The sequence below is a fragment of the Buceros rhinoceros genome, unplaced genomic scaffold (genome assembly GCF_000710305.1).
Source record: "Buceros rhinoceros silvestris isolate BGI_N320 unplaced genomic scaffold, ASM71030v1 scaffold9079, whole genome shotgun sequence".
Lineage (NCBI taxonomy): Eukaryota > Metazoa > Chordata > Aves > Bucerotiformes > Bucerotidae > Buceros > Buceros rhinoceros.
In genome coordinates, this window is record NW_010429727.1 from 15,330 (window position 1) to 32,525 (window position 17,196).

The 17,196-nt window shown below is 49.7% G+C and overlaps 1 protein-coding gene across 1 annotated transcript in view; it reads left to right on the forward strand.

Moving 5' to 3' along the window:
• The window catches only part of LOC104499270 (villin-1-like), a 34,899-nt gene that overhangs the window by 7,430 nt on the left and 10,273 nt on the right, over positions 1–17,196 (forward strand). The window contains 9 exon segments of the mRNA XM_010142755.1: positions 4,895–4,976; positions 6,462–6,536; positions 8,602–8,798; positions 10,547–10,655; positions 10,980–11,090; positions 12,318–12,517; positions 12,603–12,681; positions 14,035–14,133; positions 16,452–16,605. Of these exon segments, the coding sequence (XP_010141057.1) occupies positions 4,908–4,976; positions 6,462–6,536; positions 8,602–8,798; positions 10,547–10,655; positions 10,980–11,090; positions 12,318–12,517; positions 12,603–12,681; positions 14,035–14,133; positions 16,452–16,605 (1,093 nt within the window). The 5' untranslated portion in view covers positions 4,895–4,907.

The following is a 17,196-nucleotide window of genomic DNA, read 5'->3' on the forward strand; positions in this document are numbered from 1 at the left end:
CTCTGACTGTAACCCTTCCTGTGACTGTGCAAGAGGAGAGGAGCTGTCACCGCCACACACACATGGGGGTATGTATGTCTCGGGTGATCTCACCTATGCAAACTTTGTTTTCCTGCCAGAAATGATGGAGGAGGTTTTTATGTGACAGCGCGTGTGACAAAATGACGGCAAAGACAAGTCCCATTGCTGGGCCTCCCTGGCTACCACGTCCACGAGTAGCTGGAAGACAAGGCAACGTATCAGTGAAGTGCTGCGCTTCCTGACAGTGGTTCGCTAGGGGCATTGCTCAGAGCAGTGGTCCTGGGCAGCGGCTGAGGAGCCACACAAGGCAGCCCAGCGCTGACTTTCATTCCTCTGGGCAGGACAAGAGTTAACTGCTGTCCTCTCTGCAGACAGACAATGGCACCTCTTTGGGCCCAGATGCCCAGCGCTGATGGAGACAATGAAAGCAGCTCCGCAGCCCTGCTTTACCTCACCCAGTGCCAGTCCAAGTATTCCCAATAATTGGGCCTTTCAGCCTGGACAGGCTGGAGCCACAGCTGCTTCCTATTCTCCCAAAGCTCTGCAGAGCATTAGTCATTTCGCTGGGGTTTTTTTATGACCGTGACTGCAGCCCAGCAAGTGTGCCGCCAAAACCCCGGCAAGCCAAACCGGGCCTAATTCAGAACGTACTTCAGGAGTGCGAAACGATCTCCGGTCCCCCTTCTGAGCCCTTATTTTCCCTCCCCACCCAACCAGCCCCCATCCTCCTGAAGAAAGGTCCTGCTGGGGCTGCTTTCTCCACACGTACCAGCCTGACCAAACCGAAGCCGGGATTGCTGCCACTTCCACCCCAGCTGCTATTCATTAACCAGTCTCGGGAGTCACCTTGACACTTAATTAGTCATCTAGTCCTTCCTGAAGGCAAAGCTTTTCCTCACCCTCTGTTGGTGGGAAAGGGGATGGGGATCACATCTGGCACACAGGAGGGTTGCGGTGATTTTGGCGGTGCATGAAGGGGAGCAGGTTTGTCAGAGACCCACCTGCCCGCACCCACCAGCTTTGTTACCTGGGCTGTGTTAGGGAAGGCTTTACCTTTAGCTCTGGAGGCTCCAGATTGTCCTCACTGTAACATCCACCCGTGCCACTGACATTTGGTTTCCAGGTCCTCTGTCCTCACCCAACCACAGTGTTTGCTCTCTGCAGTTGGATTTATAGCATCTTAACTGAGTGGTGATGACCCCGCAGAGCAGCTCCAAGCCAGCAATTGTCTTTGCTTTGCCGTGGCCACCTCCCAGCCCGCGCTCATAGGGTGAACTTGTCCCCTCTTTCCATGGCTGCGAGAGTCCCTGGAAATGATGTAGAAAGGGCAGCTGGCCACAGAGGTGGAAATGGAGCAGTTGCATGTTGCTGGTGTGAGGCAAGGAGGGGAACTACAGCTGCTCTGCGGCCTCTCTTCCCCCTTCAGAAGCGAAGCTGTGGCTGCGTACAAGGAAGCAAATATCCATCCCAGTTTCACCAGGTTTGTTTCTGGTGAATTCTTGCCCCAGAGGTGTTTGAGTCATGCTTCTTGCCAGTTTTTGTTTTACCTAGCACTGGGCAAAACTGGTTTGGCTGAGGTAGGAACTGACCCGGACATCGCTGTTCAAACCCTACAGTGAACCCAAGCCTCTTAACGTCCCTTCTTTTGTCTTTTTAAATTAAAAGTTTCGGCCTTTCCTGATTTCAGCACAGATGGGAAGTTTTCACTCCATAAGTACCGGATTTTGTGTCTGGGGAGGAGGTGAATTATGGAATCATCTGATTCAAAACGTGCATTAAATCATTAATGAAATGAGCTGTCTGATTATGTAAGTCATGTTCCTGTTATTGCTAACTCGGCCACCAGCCGAAAGAAGTTGGAAAGTCCAAAGAAACAGCCAGCATTGCCTGTGCTTCGTGCTCTCTGCCGGCTGCCTAATGACTCAGAAGTAAGGGGGAGACTTTTCCCAGAGAAGTGGAGACCAGCACTAACAGGCAGGGTGCAGGTGAGGAGGGAGCCCCGGGAGTGGAAGGGATGCAGGATCCCTGTTTTGAGTCAAGGAGGGTTTGGGTGGGGATTCCCGGAACAGTGCTCGCTCTTGGAGGGTTCTGTCCAGCAGGGCTGTCTGCACGCAGAGGAATCTCAGCATCCTTTGGGTTAACTTCCCTGGCAGGGGAGGTCAGAGGTTGGGATGCTGGGGGAAGCCGGGAGCCAGCTGTGTCTCACAGCTGGCCTGCTGCTGGTTTCCTCCACCGTTAGCAGGAGAGCCAGCCTCCTGCTGCCTGCCACAGCGAGCAGCATCGGTTTGCTGAAAAACTGCGCCCCCTGAATCCTCTCTCACATATAAACATCTTCTTGTTCTCAGGTTGTTCCTGCTCTGATGCTGGAAGGGAAAACCCTAAATAAATTAAAGAGATAGCTGAGGGAAGGAGGCTTCACTCGGGGGATATTTTTTTTTAGGGGCCTTTCAAATGCCCTATTAAAAGAAAGGAAAGGTCTTTTGGTTAAAGATCTGACCTGGGACCATGTTTTTGGCTTCAGTTCCTGATAGTCCTGGACTTCAGAGCAGGCGAGTCAGGTCCCTGTTCAGAAAAGTGTTTAGCTCCTCAGTGAACACTGTAGGATCTTCTTGGATGTGGCTTTTAATCTGCATGTTCTCAGTTACCTCTCTGGAAATCGAGGTTTAAAATGTCTTTCTTTTTTCCTTGCTGTTTGTCTTCTTGCCTGGAGCTTTCTGGAGGACGAGAGCGAGGTGAAGGTTGCTGAGTTTGTTCCTGGTAGGTACATGAGGCCACATGGACTCAGCCTTCCACAGTCGGATGCATCTGTGTTCAGGAAAGTGTTTAGCTCCTCAGTGAACACTGTAGGATCTTCTTGGATGTGGCTTTTAATCTGCATGTTCTCAGTTACCTCTCTGGAAATCGAGGTTTAAAATGTCTTTCTTTTTTCCTTGCTGTTTGTCTTCTTGCCTGGAGCTTTCTGGAGGACGAGAGCGAGGTGAAGGTTGCTGAGTTTGTTCTCTGAGTGCTGCTGCCGAGTGCTGCCAGGCTGTGAGTCCCTGCTCAGTTAGCAGAGGGGTGTTGGGGCTGTCCTCAAAACACCCCCGGAGGCACCTGCTTATCTCTACTGCCTTGCAAGGAGGCAGGGTCTGGCAGCTCTGGCCTGTGGGAGGTCTGGCTGGACCAATGTTCCTGCCTGCAACAGCAATTTTTGTGCTCTTAATTAATGTGCAAACTCTTCAGAAGAGTGTGGTCAAGCATTGGCCCAGGCTGCCCAGGGCGGTGGTGGCGTCCCCGTCCCTGGAGGGGTTTCACAGCATGTGGGTGTGGAGCTGAGGGACATGGTTCAGGGACCCTGGCAGTGCAGGGGAACGGTTGGACTGGGTGAGCTGAAAGGTCTCTTCCAGTCAGGTGATTCTGCGATTCTGTGACCATCACTTCTTGTGACTTTATGGTGCCAAGTGCAGCGTGTCTCTCCATGCTCTCCTAACAGAAGCAATAAACACGCCTTTTGACAGGGAATCATCTGTCTGTGTTCTTTTTCTCCTTCAGAAGAAGCTTCTTCCATGGCTTTGTGCAATAGCCTCTCTTGTTTTTCACCTTATCGGTCTCGGTTGTCGTGCTGAGGTGAGGCAGCCATGGCACCGTTCCTTCTCATAGGCAGTTTCCTAGGGCTGGGCAGAGGAGCGCAGGAGAGGCTGTGACCTACGGTCGGTACAGCCGCTCCATCCAGGGACAGAGAAGAAAACGCAGGCAGTCACGTTGCTGTTGTTTTTCACGTGGTGCAGTCGCTCAGCCTGTCACGAGCAAATGCAAATCAGAGGAGCGCTCTGGCAAAGCAGATGAAGGCAAACCGCAGGAGTCAGCGAGCCGTGATTTCTCTCGAAGCTGAGCGTTGATTTGTGAGCAGGATTGACTCATACAGGAAGGTGTCTGTACGATACAGGTCTTGCCCCTGCACAAACACAACCTGTCCTGTGGGCGCTCCGTGGGACCTGAGCTGCTTGGGGGGCACCTGCCACGCTCCACAGACCAGCCAGCTCTGCTAGGATGTCACCCAGTGTTTTCATTGTTCTGGGCTTTGGTTTGCTTCAGGAGGTTGCCCTGCCAACCAGCTGGGTTCAACAGGTGCCTCTGAGCAAAACCTCAGCTATCCAAGCAGTAGGAACAGGGAGCATCGCTAAGGGTAGGGCATTTTTCTTTTCACAGCTGGTCAGTGTGATAGAGGATGGAAGGGAGACCTTCACCTGTCAGAGGGGCAACTGGAGATACCTAAAACTTCTCAAATGTCCCCAGACACCTTTGTGTGGGCAACTGAAACGTGGAACCTACCTCTTCCCCATTCAGGCAGCAGAGCCCAGGGAGCTGTGTGTAAAGTAGGCTCTGGGTCATCTGTTTGATTGCTCCATGTACAGTGTTGACTGCACTGGCCATGTCTCCATCGACTTTACGGAGCTGAAAGCCTGGTGCCCTGCCCTGCAATAACTTGCAGCTGTCTTAATTTAGACCTGAACCTCATCCTGAAGTGTAAAGACTGCATTCTTCTGGCTCCCAGTGCCCCACATTACCTGACCTGACCTCCACTGGCTGCTCCAGGAGGGCGTGGGTCTCCTGGAGGTCCAGCATTGTCTTTACCAGCTGTTGTAACATGGTGGGAGCAAAGCAGTACTGATGTCAGGTCCAACACCCCGGCAAATCCTTTTCACCTATTCAAAGAGGAGAAAAAGAATCCCACACCAGAGCAATGGTATCCTACCCTGTCTTTGCTGGGCTGTGGTCCCACACTTTGCTTGCCCCAACATGAGCATAGATACGCTGGGAATGGGGGTTCACGTTGTCTATCTGCTGGTATCTAGCATTATATACTTATTTTGGTTTTTCTTCTTCCTTCTAGCTCAGACTGCAGGATGACGGACGGTGACACAAGTCTACCAACCATTGAGAGAAAGCTGGGGCTGCAGATATGGGGCATAGAGGTACGACAAGAGGCAGTGACGGCGTATGCCCTCTGCACGCGTGTCTGTGTGTATGGTTCAAGAAAGCTATTCTTGAAGTGATCTGGGTGGGGAAAGAGGGTCTTACAGGGAAGATTCGTTGGGAAACAGGAGACCCAACATCTCCCTATGCAACTTTCAACATGTTATTGCTTTGGTTTCCTGTTTGTTAGAGAGGGATAATATGGACTAAGCACATGTGAGTGTGGTGGGGCTGAAGCTGTTCCTCCGGCACTGGAAACCTTCTCCCCCTCTTTGGGAACCAACGCAAGGCTGCTGTAGCACATCAGAAATGAATTCCCTGTTTCACCAAGAAGCGGGGTTGTGCATAGGTGACCTTGGTCTACACCAGCAGCTGCCACGGGGAGCGTGCAGAGACATCCCATGGAGTCTCTTTGCACCTCACCCTTGGCTTTCCCACTCTGATCAATGGGTCACTGCAGGGAGAGATACTGCAGCCTGCGAGGTCACTTCTGCTTGTGGTGGTATTTCATCTTGGATTGGAACTGGGCTGTACCCAATTCTGCCTTTTTCTGACCCAACTCGCCAAGAACTTTCCCCTGCAATGAGTGAGGGCTTCGAATGAGATCGAGTCCACTCAGGAGAGCAGTGGGAAGAAGCCCCAACACATCTCCAAATGGTGCTGGCCCTCAACACATCTCAGCTGTGTTTTACATATCACAGGGTCTTTGCCTTCCCGTTTCTCTCCAAAGCACTGCATTAAGCTTCTTCCCAGAGGATCTGTAATTAGAGACCTGTTGGTTCACAAGGGTCAAGCTGGTATGCTGGGAAACAAGTCAGGCGACCGGAAGAATGCGTATCTCCAATTCCAGGGAACCACAGAGCCAGTTTGAGCTCAGGAGCTGCATGTGTACTGGTGGATGGAACATCCAGGCACATATGCTGGGCAGACGTGGTTGGTTTGTTGTGCACTGGTACCAGATGAAGTGTGCAATCAGGGTCTGGAGGAGTGAGGGACACACTGGTGTCCTCGAGTCTGTCTTTCTCAGCACTGCTAGTTGCTGCGAGTCCTTGGCAAAGCGGTTATCTTAACAAAGCTCTGAAAGTTATCCTGAGCGCTGAGTAAAAACTGTGCCCCAGCACCAAACCTGGGGTGAGATGTGCTCACTCCCCTGGAAACCCCCTACCAATGCAAACTCCAGAGAGCTTCAGCTTGGCCAGTAGGTCTTCTTTCTGCAGACCTACAGGACTGCAGAGGGAAAGGAGAGAGTTAAAACCTCTTGGTCTGTCCAAGCAGCGTTATCATTTGCCCTTTCTCACCGCTTAGTGCTGCTGGGATTTCCTCCAGAAGTGGCTTTTCCCAGCTCACAGGCACAGCCCTGATTCTTCTTCCTCCAAACCCGGACTGTCACCTCAGTGTTCAGGGCACTCCAGCCTCCTGTTTCACTCCCATCAGCTTTTGGCTCTGAAGTTCTGGCAATGACCCAAACACTTGTTTCCTTACAGAATATGAAGATGGTTCCTGTACCTGAGAAGGCTTATGGGACCTTTTTTGAAGGGGACTGTTACGTAATTCTGCACGTAAGTAGGAATGATGAAGATTGGTCTCTGGTAGGCAACTGGTTCAACCCTTTTTGTTTAGCTGCGGTTGGATCCTAGGTGCCCTCACTGGTGAGAGCAGCACGGGGGTAAAAGTGGATGTGCACGTGTGTTCACCATCTCATCTCACACTGACTTTTAATGTGGCTGTTCCGAGAACACTGTATGTTTAGTGAAGCAAAAGTCCGGAGGAACCAAAAGCTTAGTAATTCATTAAAATTATTTATCTTCCAACCGAGTCATGTCCAGACATGGCGCAGTGGCCAGTACGTTCCCGGCACACTAAATAAAGGCCCACATTTGCACGGCTTACGGGAGGCTTTGGGGGATGTAAGAGTTGGCTGACCAGAGGGTCTCAGTTTCGGCAGGTGATGTGGGTTATGGAAATGTGCCACATACTGTGACACACCAGCAGCAGAGAGGCTCTGCAGCCCTTCTCATGTCCCCACTAAGACACTTCATCTGTTCCTTCCAAGTTTGGTCCAGACCTACTTGCAACCAGCTGAACCCAGGCTAGCCAGAAGCATGAGGAACTTTGAGAAGCAGCTCTGCTCTGTGGGCTGTGCAAACTGCCTTGCCTTCCTGAAGCTCTGTGGGAGGATGATGGTGGCACTCAGCTCCCAGACTGCTTTCCAAATTTCTTCATCCAGGCCCCATTGCACCAAACAATGTCCTTATGGTGGAAACCAGAAGCACTTCCCACTTCCTGGGTCTGAGTCTCCTCCTGCGAACTCCTCTGTCAGTCAGGAGACAGCAAAGCCTCCCCTGCCCCACCAGAACCAAAGGCACATCCGCTCTACACCAGGTGGGGAAAGCAGGCCGGGTTAGGGACGAGGAATGAGTTCCTCCGCTGCTTCACCGTGCACGTGCCTTTGTGCTGACTTCTGCGTGCTGAATGGATTCGGAGGCTCTGCCCAGAGACACGCTTAGAGCAGAGTGTGGGTGTCGTGGCAAGGGGCTGACTGCCTGTAAACGCCAGAGCAGATAGTGATGCTCAGAGGCTCAGCTGACGTTGCAGTAGCTTCCCCAGGTAGAAAGCCCTCAACTTCATCAGCCCTCAACTCTGCCTTCCCCTGCCGACAGGAGAATAAAAATACACATCTTTGCATCCTGCATCTCGACGGGAGGTTCTCCAAAGACATTCCCCGGGACTGTGGGACTTTGATCATCCTCAGTAGCAGAGTATTAAACTGCGCGATTTTGCAACAAATTAATTAGCTGTGCCTACAGGAACCAAACTGTATTTTATTCAAGTTCTTTGGGCGTGTTTCGCTGTGGTATCACAGCACAAAGCAAATAAACAGAACTTTGTGTCAAATCCAGTTTAGAAAATGAGCTTTTATTACCTTTCCCAGGTGTCCGTGGTGGGGTTTAACCCAGTAGGTGCTGAAAAATAGCTGGCACGACTGCCATAACAATCAGTGCTCTTGTTCTCCGATGGCTCACATCCTCTTTCTAGGTGATCAGGTGTTTCTGTCAGAGGAGGAGTTGCAGCAGGCACACACAGGCTCAGCTTCACGCGGAGTGACGGCTGTCCTGCAGTCAGCAGGAGTTCAGAGGCAGTTTGAGTCACTGTGTAGTGTGACATGAGAAAGGAAGGAGAGTATCTCCAGGCAAACGCACAGCAGCGTACGTTGCATTGAAAAACATGATGCATGAAGAGAGTCTCCTCCAAGTTTTAATATCAAACTCCACAAAAGTAGGACAGGTTGAACACATCAATTTTGCAGTTGCGCAGCTGCTCAGTTTTCCTTGGTGGGAGTTATAAAAGAATATCACACACAAACATCCTCAGTTCAGTAAACCCGTTACTAAACCCGTAAATGCTCTCCTGAGTAAGGTCTCTGGCTCCAGGCTGAGCTCCCAGGGAGCAGCCGAAGGCTCCGTCCTGTCCCCCCTTGCCCAGAGAAAGGCAGAACTGGGAAAGGCCCTGGGAGGGGGCTCCATGGTCACTTGGTTTTGCCAGGTCTCCTTGGCCAGCGAAGTTGTTTGACAAACACATATGGGCTGTGTCTTCATCCTGACCTGTCTTTCCCACCTCTTCCAGACCAAAAGGACCTCTCGCGGCTCCGCTGTGGATTTGCATTACTGGATTGGCAAAGATTCATCTCAAGATGAGCAAGGTGCCGCGGCCATGTACGTCACCCAGCTGGACAGTGCACTCAGGGGGAACCCCGTGCAGCACCGAGAAGTGCAGGGACATGAGTCTGAGACCTTCCAAAGCTATTTCCGCAACGGCATTATGTGAGTAGTGTAAAACAACCTGCAACAAGGTGTGTCATTGTCTCTGGGGTTCCCTCCTCTTCTCTATATCTCAGAGCCATCAACACTTCAAAAATCTGGGAAATGTGGATCAGTACTAAAGTTGGTCAAAATTCAGAAGAAAATATTCCCATTTTGAAAGAATTATTTCTAAGCATTGAGTCGGGAACCATGCCATCCTGGTCTCCTGGTTGCTTCCCCAGGCATTTGCAGTAATTGCAGCTTAGCTTTCCTTTCCTCCACACACTTTAGACTAACACGCCCCTTCAGGGCACTTTGGGCCAATACCCACCTTGAAGAGGAGTGCTGATTTGGCTCGCACGAGGAGTAGTATTCCTGTAGTGGAAGAAAAGTTTGATTCTGAACTTCTGCCATCTAAAACATACTGTTGAATCCAATCCCGTGGTCTTTGCTCTCTTTGGGGTCTTTGGAAGATGACCCCAATAGCAGTCCTCCCAGAAGACCTTCACTGGCAATAAATAGGCCAAGTGCCTTGCTGAAGAAAACTCAGATGAAAACCCACCCGTGGTTGATACCCTCAGTCCCAGTCTGGGTTTGATACCTCTGTATTGTGCATTTTTCCAACCTCTCATGAGCTTCCTCAGGACTTTGTGAGACAGAAAAGTGCTCTACCCTCATCTCTAAAGATGACCAAGGGCCAATAAAGGACTAAAATTCAGACCTTCAAAAATATGTAGGCGTAGAAGTCTGTTTGGAAACCTATCTGCCTCTGAAAGCCGTATGAGTTAGACTTCATCTTGGTCTAAACCACATCCCTGAGGCCATCAGGAAGTCTGAGGCAGAATGAGAAGTTAGAGCAGGCTCTTTCCACACCTTGACAGGTGGACTAACCACCAGAACATCCTTCTGTGGATATGTTTAACTGAGCCAAGCAAGTAAAGTACTGTGAATCACTCACACGCCTGACCACGCTGGCCAGTCTCTTCCGGGTGATGATAAAATTCTTACGTTACCCACATGGCAAAAATGATGAGGCTCTCAGCAATTGCCTCCTTTCCCATAGATGGCAATTGCATTGGGTCAGTTATTACTGGAGGATGAGCGTTGGATCTGTTTTCTAAAATGGTCTAGGATATGTGGAAGCGGATTAGACTTGCCCAAAAAAACAGCAATTACAAAGTGTGTGTGTTCAAGGATGGAAGAACAAAATATGTAGATTAAATGTGAGAGAAAGACAGTGCTCTGTTCCTGTTTCCAGTAACATTTTGTACCTGTCCACAATAGCATTTTGTTCCACTTGTGGCAACAATTTCCTGTCTATCTATCTAAGCTGCTTCTAATAGAATATCTGTTTTGAAGAAAACCAAATTTTAGCAAATGTCTGTTTTCTGTGAAATCTGTTTTGTCTTTAGTTGAATGTTTATGGAACATTTCAATTCGGAGATGGCACTGCCATGGTTAATCGGATTTTCAGTTCGGTTGTGTTGTGTTTCCGTTGCCATCCCTGACCTGCCTGTTCATCTACACCCCTTCTCCCAAGATGCACAACACAACACCTGTAACAGATGGATGGACGCCATGAGGAGTCGTGGGCTGACCAGGGTCCGTGAACCGTAGACTGAGGCAACACAGCATTTGACATTCCGTTTAGGAGATTACATTGGCTCTAGGTTTTCTAGTTGTCACCAAAAGCTTGAGGTGTTCTCAGAGGATGGGGGGAAGGTATTTTCTAGCTGTCTCTAACTCTTTATTCCCCACTACACAAAAAGCTACAAGAAAGGAGGAGTTGCTTCAGGATTTAAACACGTGGAGACCAATATGTACAACATCAAGCGCCTGCTTCATGTCAAGGGGAAGAAGCACGTGTCAGCCACAGAGGTGAGAAGAAGAGCCCTCTCTTATGGATCATTTCTCCTTGCCACTCCTCCTATACCTGTTTCCGACCAGGTTTGCCTGCTAGGTAGCTCAGCTCTGCTCAAGGACCCCTACTGCAGGTTAGCTCTCAAGACCTCGCTTGGGGGTTGGTATTGTCGTGAGAGAAGCCACTGGGCTCAGTGAATAGCTGAGTGCTAGAAAAATGAGTGTGTCATTGCGGACTGTTTGTTACAGCCCCAAGGACAAGTTTGCAATGGCTGTGACTTGACTCCTGTGGCTCTTGTTGTCCTCCCTGGTTTGCCGAGCACTTCCATTTCTTTGTGACAGGTAGCGCTCTCCTGGGACAGTTTCAATAAGGGTGATGTTTTCTTGCTGGACCTCGGGAAAGTGCTGATTCAGTGGAACGGACCCAGCTGCAGCATTGCTGAGAAATCCAGGGTGAGTACAGGCAGGAGCCACTGAGTGTACTAGCAGTACTTTTTGGTGCCTGGAAAAAGAAAACGGAGAAACAGCGCTTCGTGCTGGCACGGTGAAAACCTCTGTGCCCTGTGGTTTGGATGATGTGGAACTACAAAGTCAGCAACACCAGCAGCTTTAGCTGCAGTAAACACTCCAGGGGTAGATGAACTTTCTTTTTTTTTTTTTTTTTTTAACAGCATCACGGGGAATTCCATCTTGGTCAGTATGAGTCAAGGAGGAATACATGACCCAGGTTTGATAGATCAGATCCATAGCTCTTAAGGCCCTTTGCAAAGGGGTCATTATCCTAATTTTATGGCTGAAGAAACCAAGATACAGAGATGGAATAAAGCAGGATGTATCAATGGATTATGATTAAAGGTGCTGGCTAAACTCATAGCCAGTCATTATACATATTAAAAGGCAGGTGGGGCTGCTCATCACATGGTGTCATCTGATGAGCTAGGAAAAGGGGAAGCTTCACAGGAAAGGCAATTTTCCAGGACACAATGCCTAGAGGAGAAGATCCAACAGAGAGTGGAGAAGAGACAGAGAAACCCTCAGGCCACAGAGCTGGGGGAACAGGTAGGGGGACAGCTGCTGTGAGGAACAGGCCATGGGTCACCTCAGGGCTGGCAATCAAGCAGATCTTTGCCTAGGTCTGACAAAGAGGGGCCCCTTTCAAAGCTGTGGTGGTAAGAGTCATGGAAAAAAACAGTTCAGTGGAAAATGGAGATTTCAGCCTAATCTTTTGCTTGGCGTTTTTTTGTTTTGTTTTTTTTTTTTGAATACTTGAAACATTTAAATGTCACCATGGGGCATCCAGGATCCTGCAGCTCTGCAATGTCCAGCCTCATTGTCCTCAGCATGAGTGCATCTCTCTCCCAGACCAACTCACAAGATCATTGGTCCTGCTTATGACAGTCACGCGTAGGCAATGCCTGTTGTGGCTGTCACGCGCCTATGCCTTGCGGGAGCAAGGGCCACTAGCAGCTACGAAAACCAACATTTTCCTGAGAATTGGTTAATGAACAGGCGTTACAAACACATCGCCTTTTTTAATAGGTAAATTTAGAGGGCACTAGAAGCTTCAGAGAGCTGTGGTAATTTGGCTCACGCTATTGGTGCTCAGTCATTGCGCTAGGTCTGAGGCTCGCTGAGTTTGTTGTCTGCATCAGGACTTACCCCCTGCTGATCCTTGTGCAGGGTCTCGCACTTGCTCGCAGCATCAGGGACAGCGAAAGAGGCGGCCGCGCTCAAATAGGCATCATTGACAACGAGAAAGACTGCCCGGACCTCATGCAGATCATGAAGATGGTGCTGGGTGAGAGGCGTGGGGAGCTCCGAGATGCCATCCCAGATGCGAAAGCAGATGAGCTGCAGAAAGCAAATGTCCGGCTCTACCAGTAAGTCCAGGGGTGGGCTCCAAACCCTGTCCATTCTCGTGGCGAGCACTGTGGAGCCTGAGTCTGCTCGGTGACTGTCTTCCAGTGTCTACGAGAAGGACAATGACCTGGTGGTACAGGAGATAGCCACCCGGCCCCTGACACAGGATCTGCTCCAGCACGAGGTGAGAGAAAGCCATCAGCCCCTACCTCGAGAAGAGGATGCTGTGGCTTGCTGTATTTTATAGCTGAGCTCCTGTTTCAAAGGGATGCCCCATCTGAAAGTATCAGCCCTTCCATCCTCCCAGTTTATCCGTGTCCTCTGAAAACAGGACAGCTCAGCCCTTCTGCAGCTGAGGTGGCCAGAGGCAGGTGGTGTGCTGAAGCTGCTCTGGCGAGAGATGGCAAATTGTCTCTCTCAGCCAAGGATGGTATTAGCTTGGCAGCCAGGGTCAAGGAGAGCTGTGGGCCAGGAGCAAACTCCAGGTGGAAGTAAGGCTTCTTCATACCTGATGTTTGGGACAGCCCTCCATCTGCAGAATTCTCTGCTCACAACATCGTGAAGATAAGTTTTCCTGCTGTAGCAGGCGGCTGGTCTCAGTGCCCTGCCGTTGAAGGAGATTCCTTACAGACAAAAAGGGAAGAGGTTTTCCTAATAACCTTCTGGGTAAAATTTGGCGGAGAATTGCTCATCCTTATTCCTCTGCAGTGCAACCAGCCTGTTCCAAAACAGTGCTGTGCTCATTCAGCTCCCTCATTCCTCGGATGTCAGCCTTGTTACATCTCAGACTCCTGTCAGAGGCAGAGGAAGCTTTCGCTTTTCTCGTCCAAGTTCAGTTTGAAAAACGAGAAGCCTTTGGTCACGGAGTGGGTTCTCAGCTTGGAGCACCGGTTCTCTGCAGCAGAGACAGGCTGCTTGGGAGCCCTCTCATCCCCTTTGGGCTTGGGACCCTGCTGTGTTTACAGTGAGAACACACTTCTAGCTCCAAATTGGGGACACAAAACAGTCATGCAGAAGATGTCTAACTTGGGCTTTTCCTGCTCCTTTAGTAGCAGTTCTGGCATGAATGAGCACCGCCATCAGCAGTGCTGAAGCACGGCAGGCTGAGGGTAGCATTTCAGCATACACTTCTCCTGGAGCCTTTTGGAGCTGGTGGCTCTGCTGCTTTGGGAGCATCTTTCTTGAGATGGTAATAGCCAGTTTTGAGCAGTGCCTAAGAAAGATCCATATTTTACCTTATTATAGTTAAAGGGCAGCTGCTTAGGTCAGGTGTGCTTGCAAAGTCAGCGTACCCGTGAACCCCTGCACCGTAGGGTTGGTGGTAGTTGTAGTCCATTTCCAAACCACAGTAAATCCACCTTCTGCTGCCTCTGCTCATGGTTACACCAGGGTAAGAGCTCTGCAAGGCAATGAAATGAGCTAGACCTACATCTAATCTAATCTAAATCTCCAAGAAGGGTCCAACCCGAGTAGTCTACAGCTGAGGACCTTTGTCTGCACGGAGCTTTTTACGTCTGTTTTTTCTGTTTCACTTCAGGACTGCTACATTTTAGACCAAGGTGGTTTTAAGATTTACGTCTGGAGAGGAAAAGCCTCCAGCCTGGAAGAGAAAAAAGCGGCCTTCACTCGAGCTGTGGTGAGTTGTAATATAGTGCCAACAATGTTGTGGGAGGTTAACTGAGTGCTGATCTGGATCTGACCGGCAGCGTAGGTCTCAAGGTACTGATCTGTGTCATAACAGAGAAGTTAAATGTCTAAGGAAGGCGTGATGACAAAATTGTTAGTCACCTAATTGCTCTAGAACTAAGATCTGCCACTAAAACCAGGACAAAATTCATTAAAGAGAAGAAAGGATAAAAGAAAATACTTTACTATACAGTAAATGGTGGAGTTCTGGGATCGGTTGATTTGAGAGATGGTGGAGGCAGAGAGTATCAGCAGGGTCAAGATGGGATTACACAAATTCGTGGTCAACAAGTCCATAAACAGATATTAAAGGGGGTCTTATATCCTCTGTAACGTCCGTGCCCCAATATTATGGATGTTGGAGAGAGTGAAAGGGTCACAGTGAAGCCAGCCACCAAGCTCATGTGAGATTACTCACCAGGCCAGCAGGAGCAGGGAGGTGATTGTCCCCCTGTATTGGGCACTGGTGAGGCCACACCTTGAGTCCTCTGTCCAGTTTTGCGCCCCTCACTGCAAGAAGGACGTTGAGCTGCTGGAGTGGGTTCAGAGAAGGGCAACGAAGCTCCTGAAGGGTTTAGAGAACTTGTCGTATGAGGAGCAGCTGAGGGAGCTGGGACTGTTCAGTCTGGAGAAGAGGAGGCTCAGGGGGGACCTTATCACTCTCTACAGTTACCTGAAAGGAAGTTGTAGTGAGGTGGGGGTTGGTCTCCCATGTTAAGGATGACAGGATGAGAGGGAATGGCCTCAAGTTACGCCAGGGGAAATTTAGGTTAGAAATCAGGAACAACTTCTTTCCAGAGAGGGTTGTGCAGCATTGGCCCAGGCTGCCCAGGGAGGTGCTGGAGTCCCCGTCCCTGGAGGGGTTTCACAGCGTGTGGGTGTGGAGCTGAGGGACATGGTTCAGGGACCCTGGCAGTGCAGGGGAGTGGTTGGACTGGATGAGCTTAAAGGTCTCTTCCAACCAGATGATTCTATGATTCTATGATTCTAAGTTGGCATGTTCAAGTGAATGCTACAAGGGAACTCGGTTCATCTGCTCATTTAAGTGAAGACCATAAATGGCCTCATCTTCAGTGAGATCTTACTAGGAGATGCTGAACTTCAGTGGTCCCACCTTCAATAAGGTCTTACCTGGAGACACCCGGCTTCAATACCAATTGTACCTATTGTCGTGGAGAAGAAAAGCTTAGACAAACTTTGCCTTAAAACTTACTTACCTTGCAGTCCTCTATGCTGCTTCCAAGAGCTTAACTCGGATGCTTTTTAGTGGACAATATGCTCTGCAAATTCTGGCCCTGAGCTACACATGTATTACCAAAGACATGGCTCTTTCAGTGTGGCAGGTGGGAGGGATGGAAGCCCATCTGCTCTGCTTTTCCCTGGGGGTGGTGTGTGGCTGCAGTATTTACAGCAGAAGAATGCTCAGGAGCCCACAGTTGGGCTCCTTCCCTAAACCACGGCTGTCAGTGCTGTACCTCCGGGTCATCCTGCAGCCTGCCGAGACAAACACAAGAGCAGTTCCCAAAAACTAAGCAATGACTTTGGCATTGTGGTAGAACACAGATAATTTTCTTCCCTCTCATACTGTATCACTCATCGCTGTTGAAGTAGTCTTTTAACTCAATAGTGGCTCTACTATTGAGTGGTTTTAGGGAAAAAAGATTTAAAAATAGACATTTGTGAGAGTTTAGTCCCTTCAGAATGCACACCATGCTCTGGGGTACTGAGCTGCCTCCACCCCTTCACTATCGTGACACGCATGCTGGCTATCATTCCACAGGGAGGACAGTCTCTGTGTTCTAGAGAGGGACAAAAAGCTTGGAGAAAAACAAAGAACTGAACTAAGCTCTTGGCTCATGGGCACAACCCATCACTGCTCCCTCCCCTCCACTTCTAGATCCATCACCAAAAGCCATGTGTGGAGCTGTCTGAGATAAAGAAGGAGGCTTTACTTTAGACCCTCTGAATGATGCTTTCTTCAAGACTAAGGTGCCATACAGAGTTTAAGTTTAGCATGTGATCCAGGTGACCAGCCTCTAGGGAGAGGGTTCAGTCCACTAAAGACAGAAATAAACATGGTTACTACAGCGAGAGCTTGTAGGCACCTCCGTTTATGCCTGACTGCAAGTCTTGGGGTGAGTCCTCCCGTGAGTCATGCTGCTGTGTTCAGTGGGGGACGTTTGCTCTGTTGTCTCGTTCACATCCCTCTTCTCAAGTCCGTAGAAAGATCAGTGTGTCCCCACTAATGTCCTCTCTCAATCCCTCTAGGGTTTTATCCAAGCCAAAGGCTATCCTTCATCCACCAACGTCGAAGTGATGAATGACGGAGCAGAGTCAGCCATGTTTAAGCAGCTCTTCCAGAGGTGGACAGAAAAGGGCGAAACACAAGGACTGGGCAAAGTCTACACTACTGGCAAAATTGGTGAGCGTGTGTGTCCGATTTGGTTTTCCTACCTGTGCTGCACGAGAGCCGAGGAAACATGAGTCACATGCACTGTCTCCTGCCTTCAGTATCTTGAAAATCTAGCGCACATTCCTCTCATCCTTGTATTTTCCACTTTCTGCAGTAGCTGCAAAGTTGTCGGGAACTCAACAGCATTCAGAACTGCTGAGGCTTCTTATGTGAACCAAACTGCCACTTATGCCAGATGTAAATATTGGCAGATCACCCTCATCTGAAAAATGGTGTGCAAAATTCCACACTCGCAGAACTTCATAATTTTCTTGATAAAGGGCTAGTGCTGGACCTGATAAGGAAGTGTTGGAAAACATTCTGCTTTTATTTGCACTGCCATCCACCCACGACCCTCCTGACGTCAATGGAATTATTCCATATTTACACCGGGTGTAAACGGTGCCTCAGTTTATGCTGCTGAAGTGACTATTACAATGCATTAACCCCAAAGAGTAAACAACACCGAAGAGAGAGAACTTGTCGATGGGTGATGGGATGGTGACAGAGACGCTGAATGTCTCCATCAATAATAGCTTCGGGGCCTCAATTCTCTTTCCC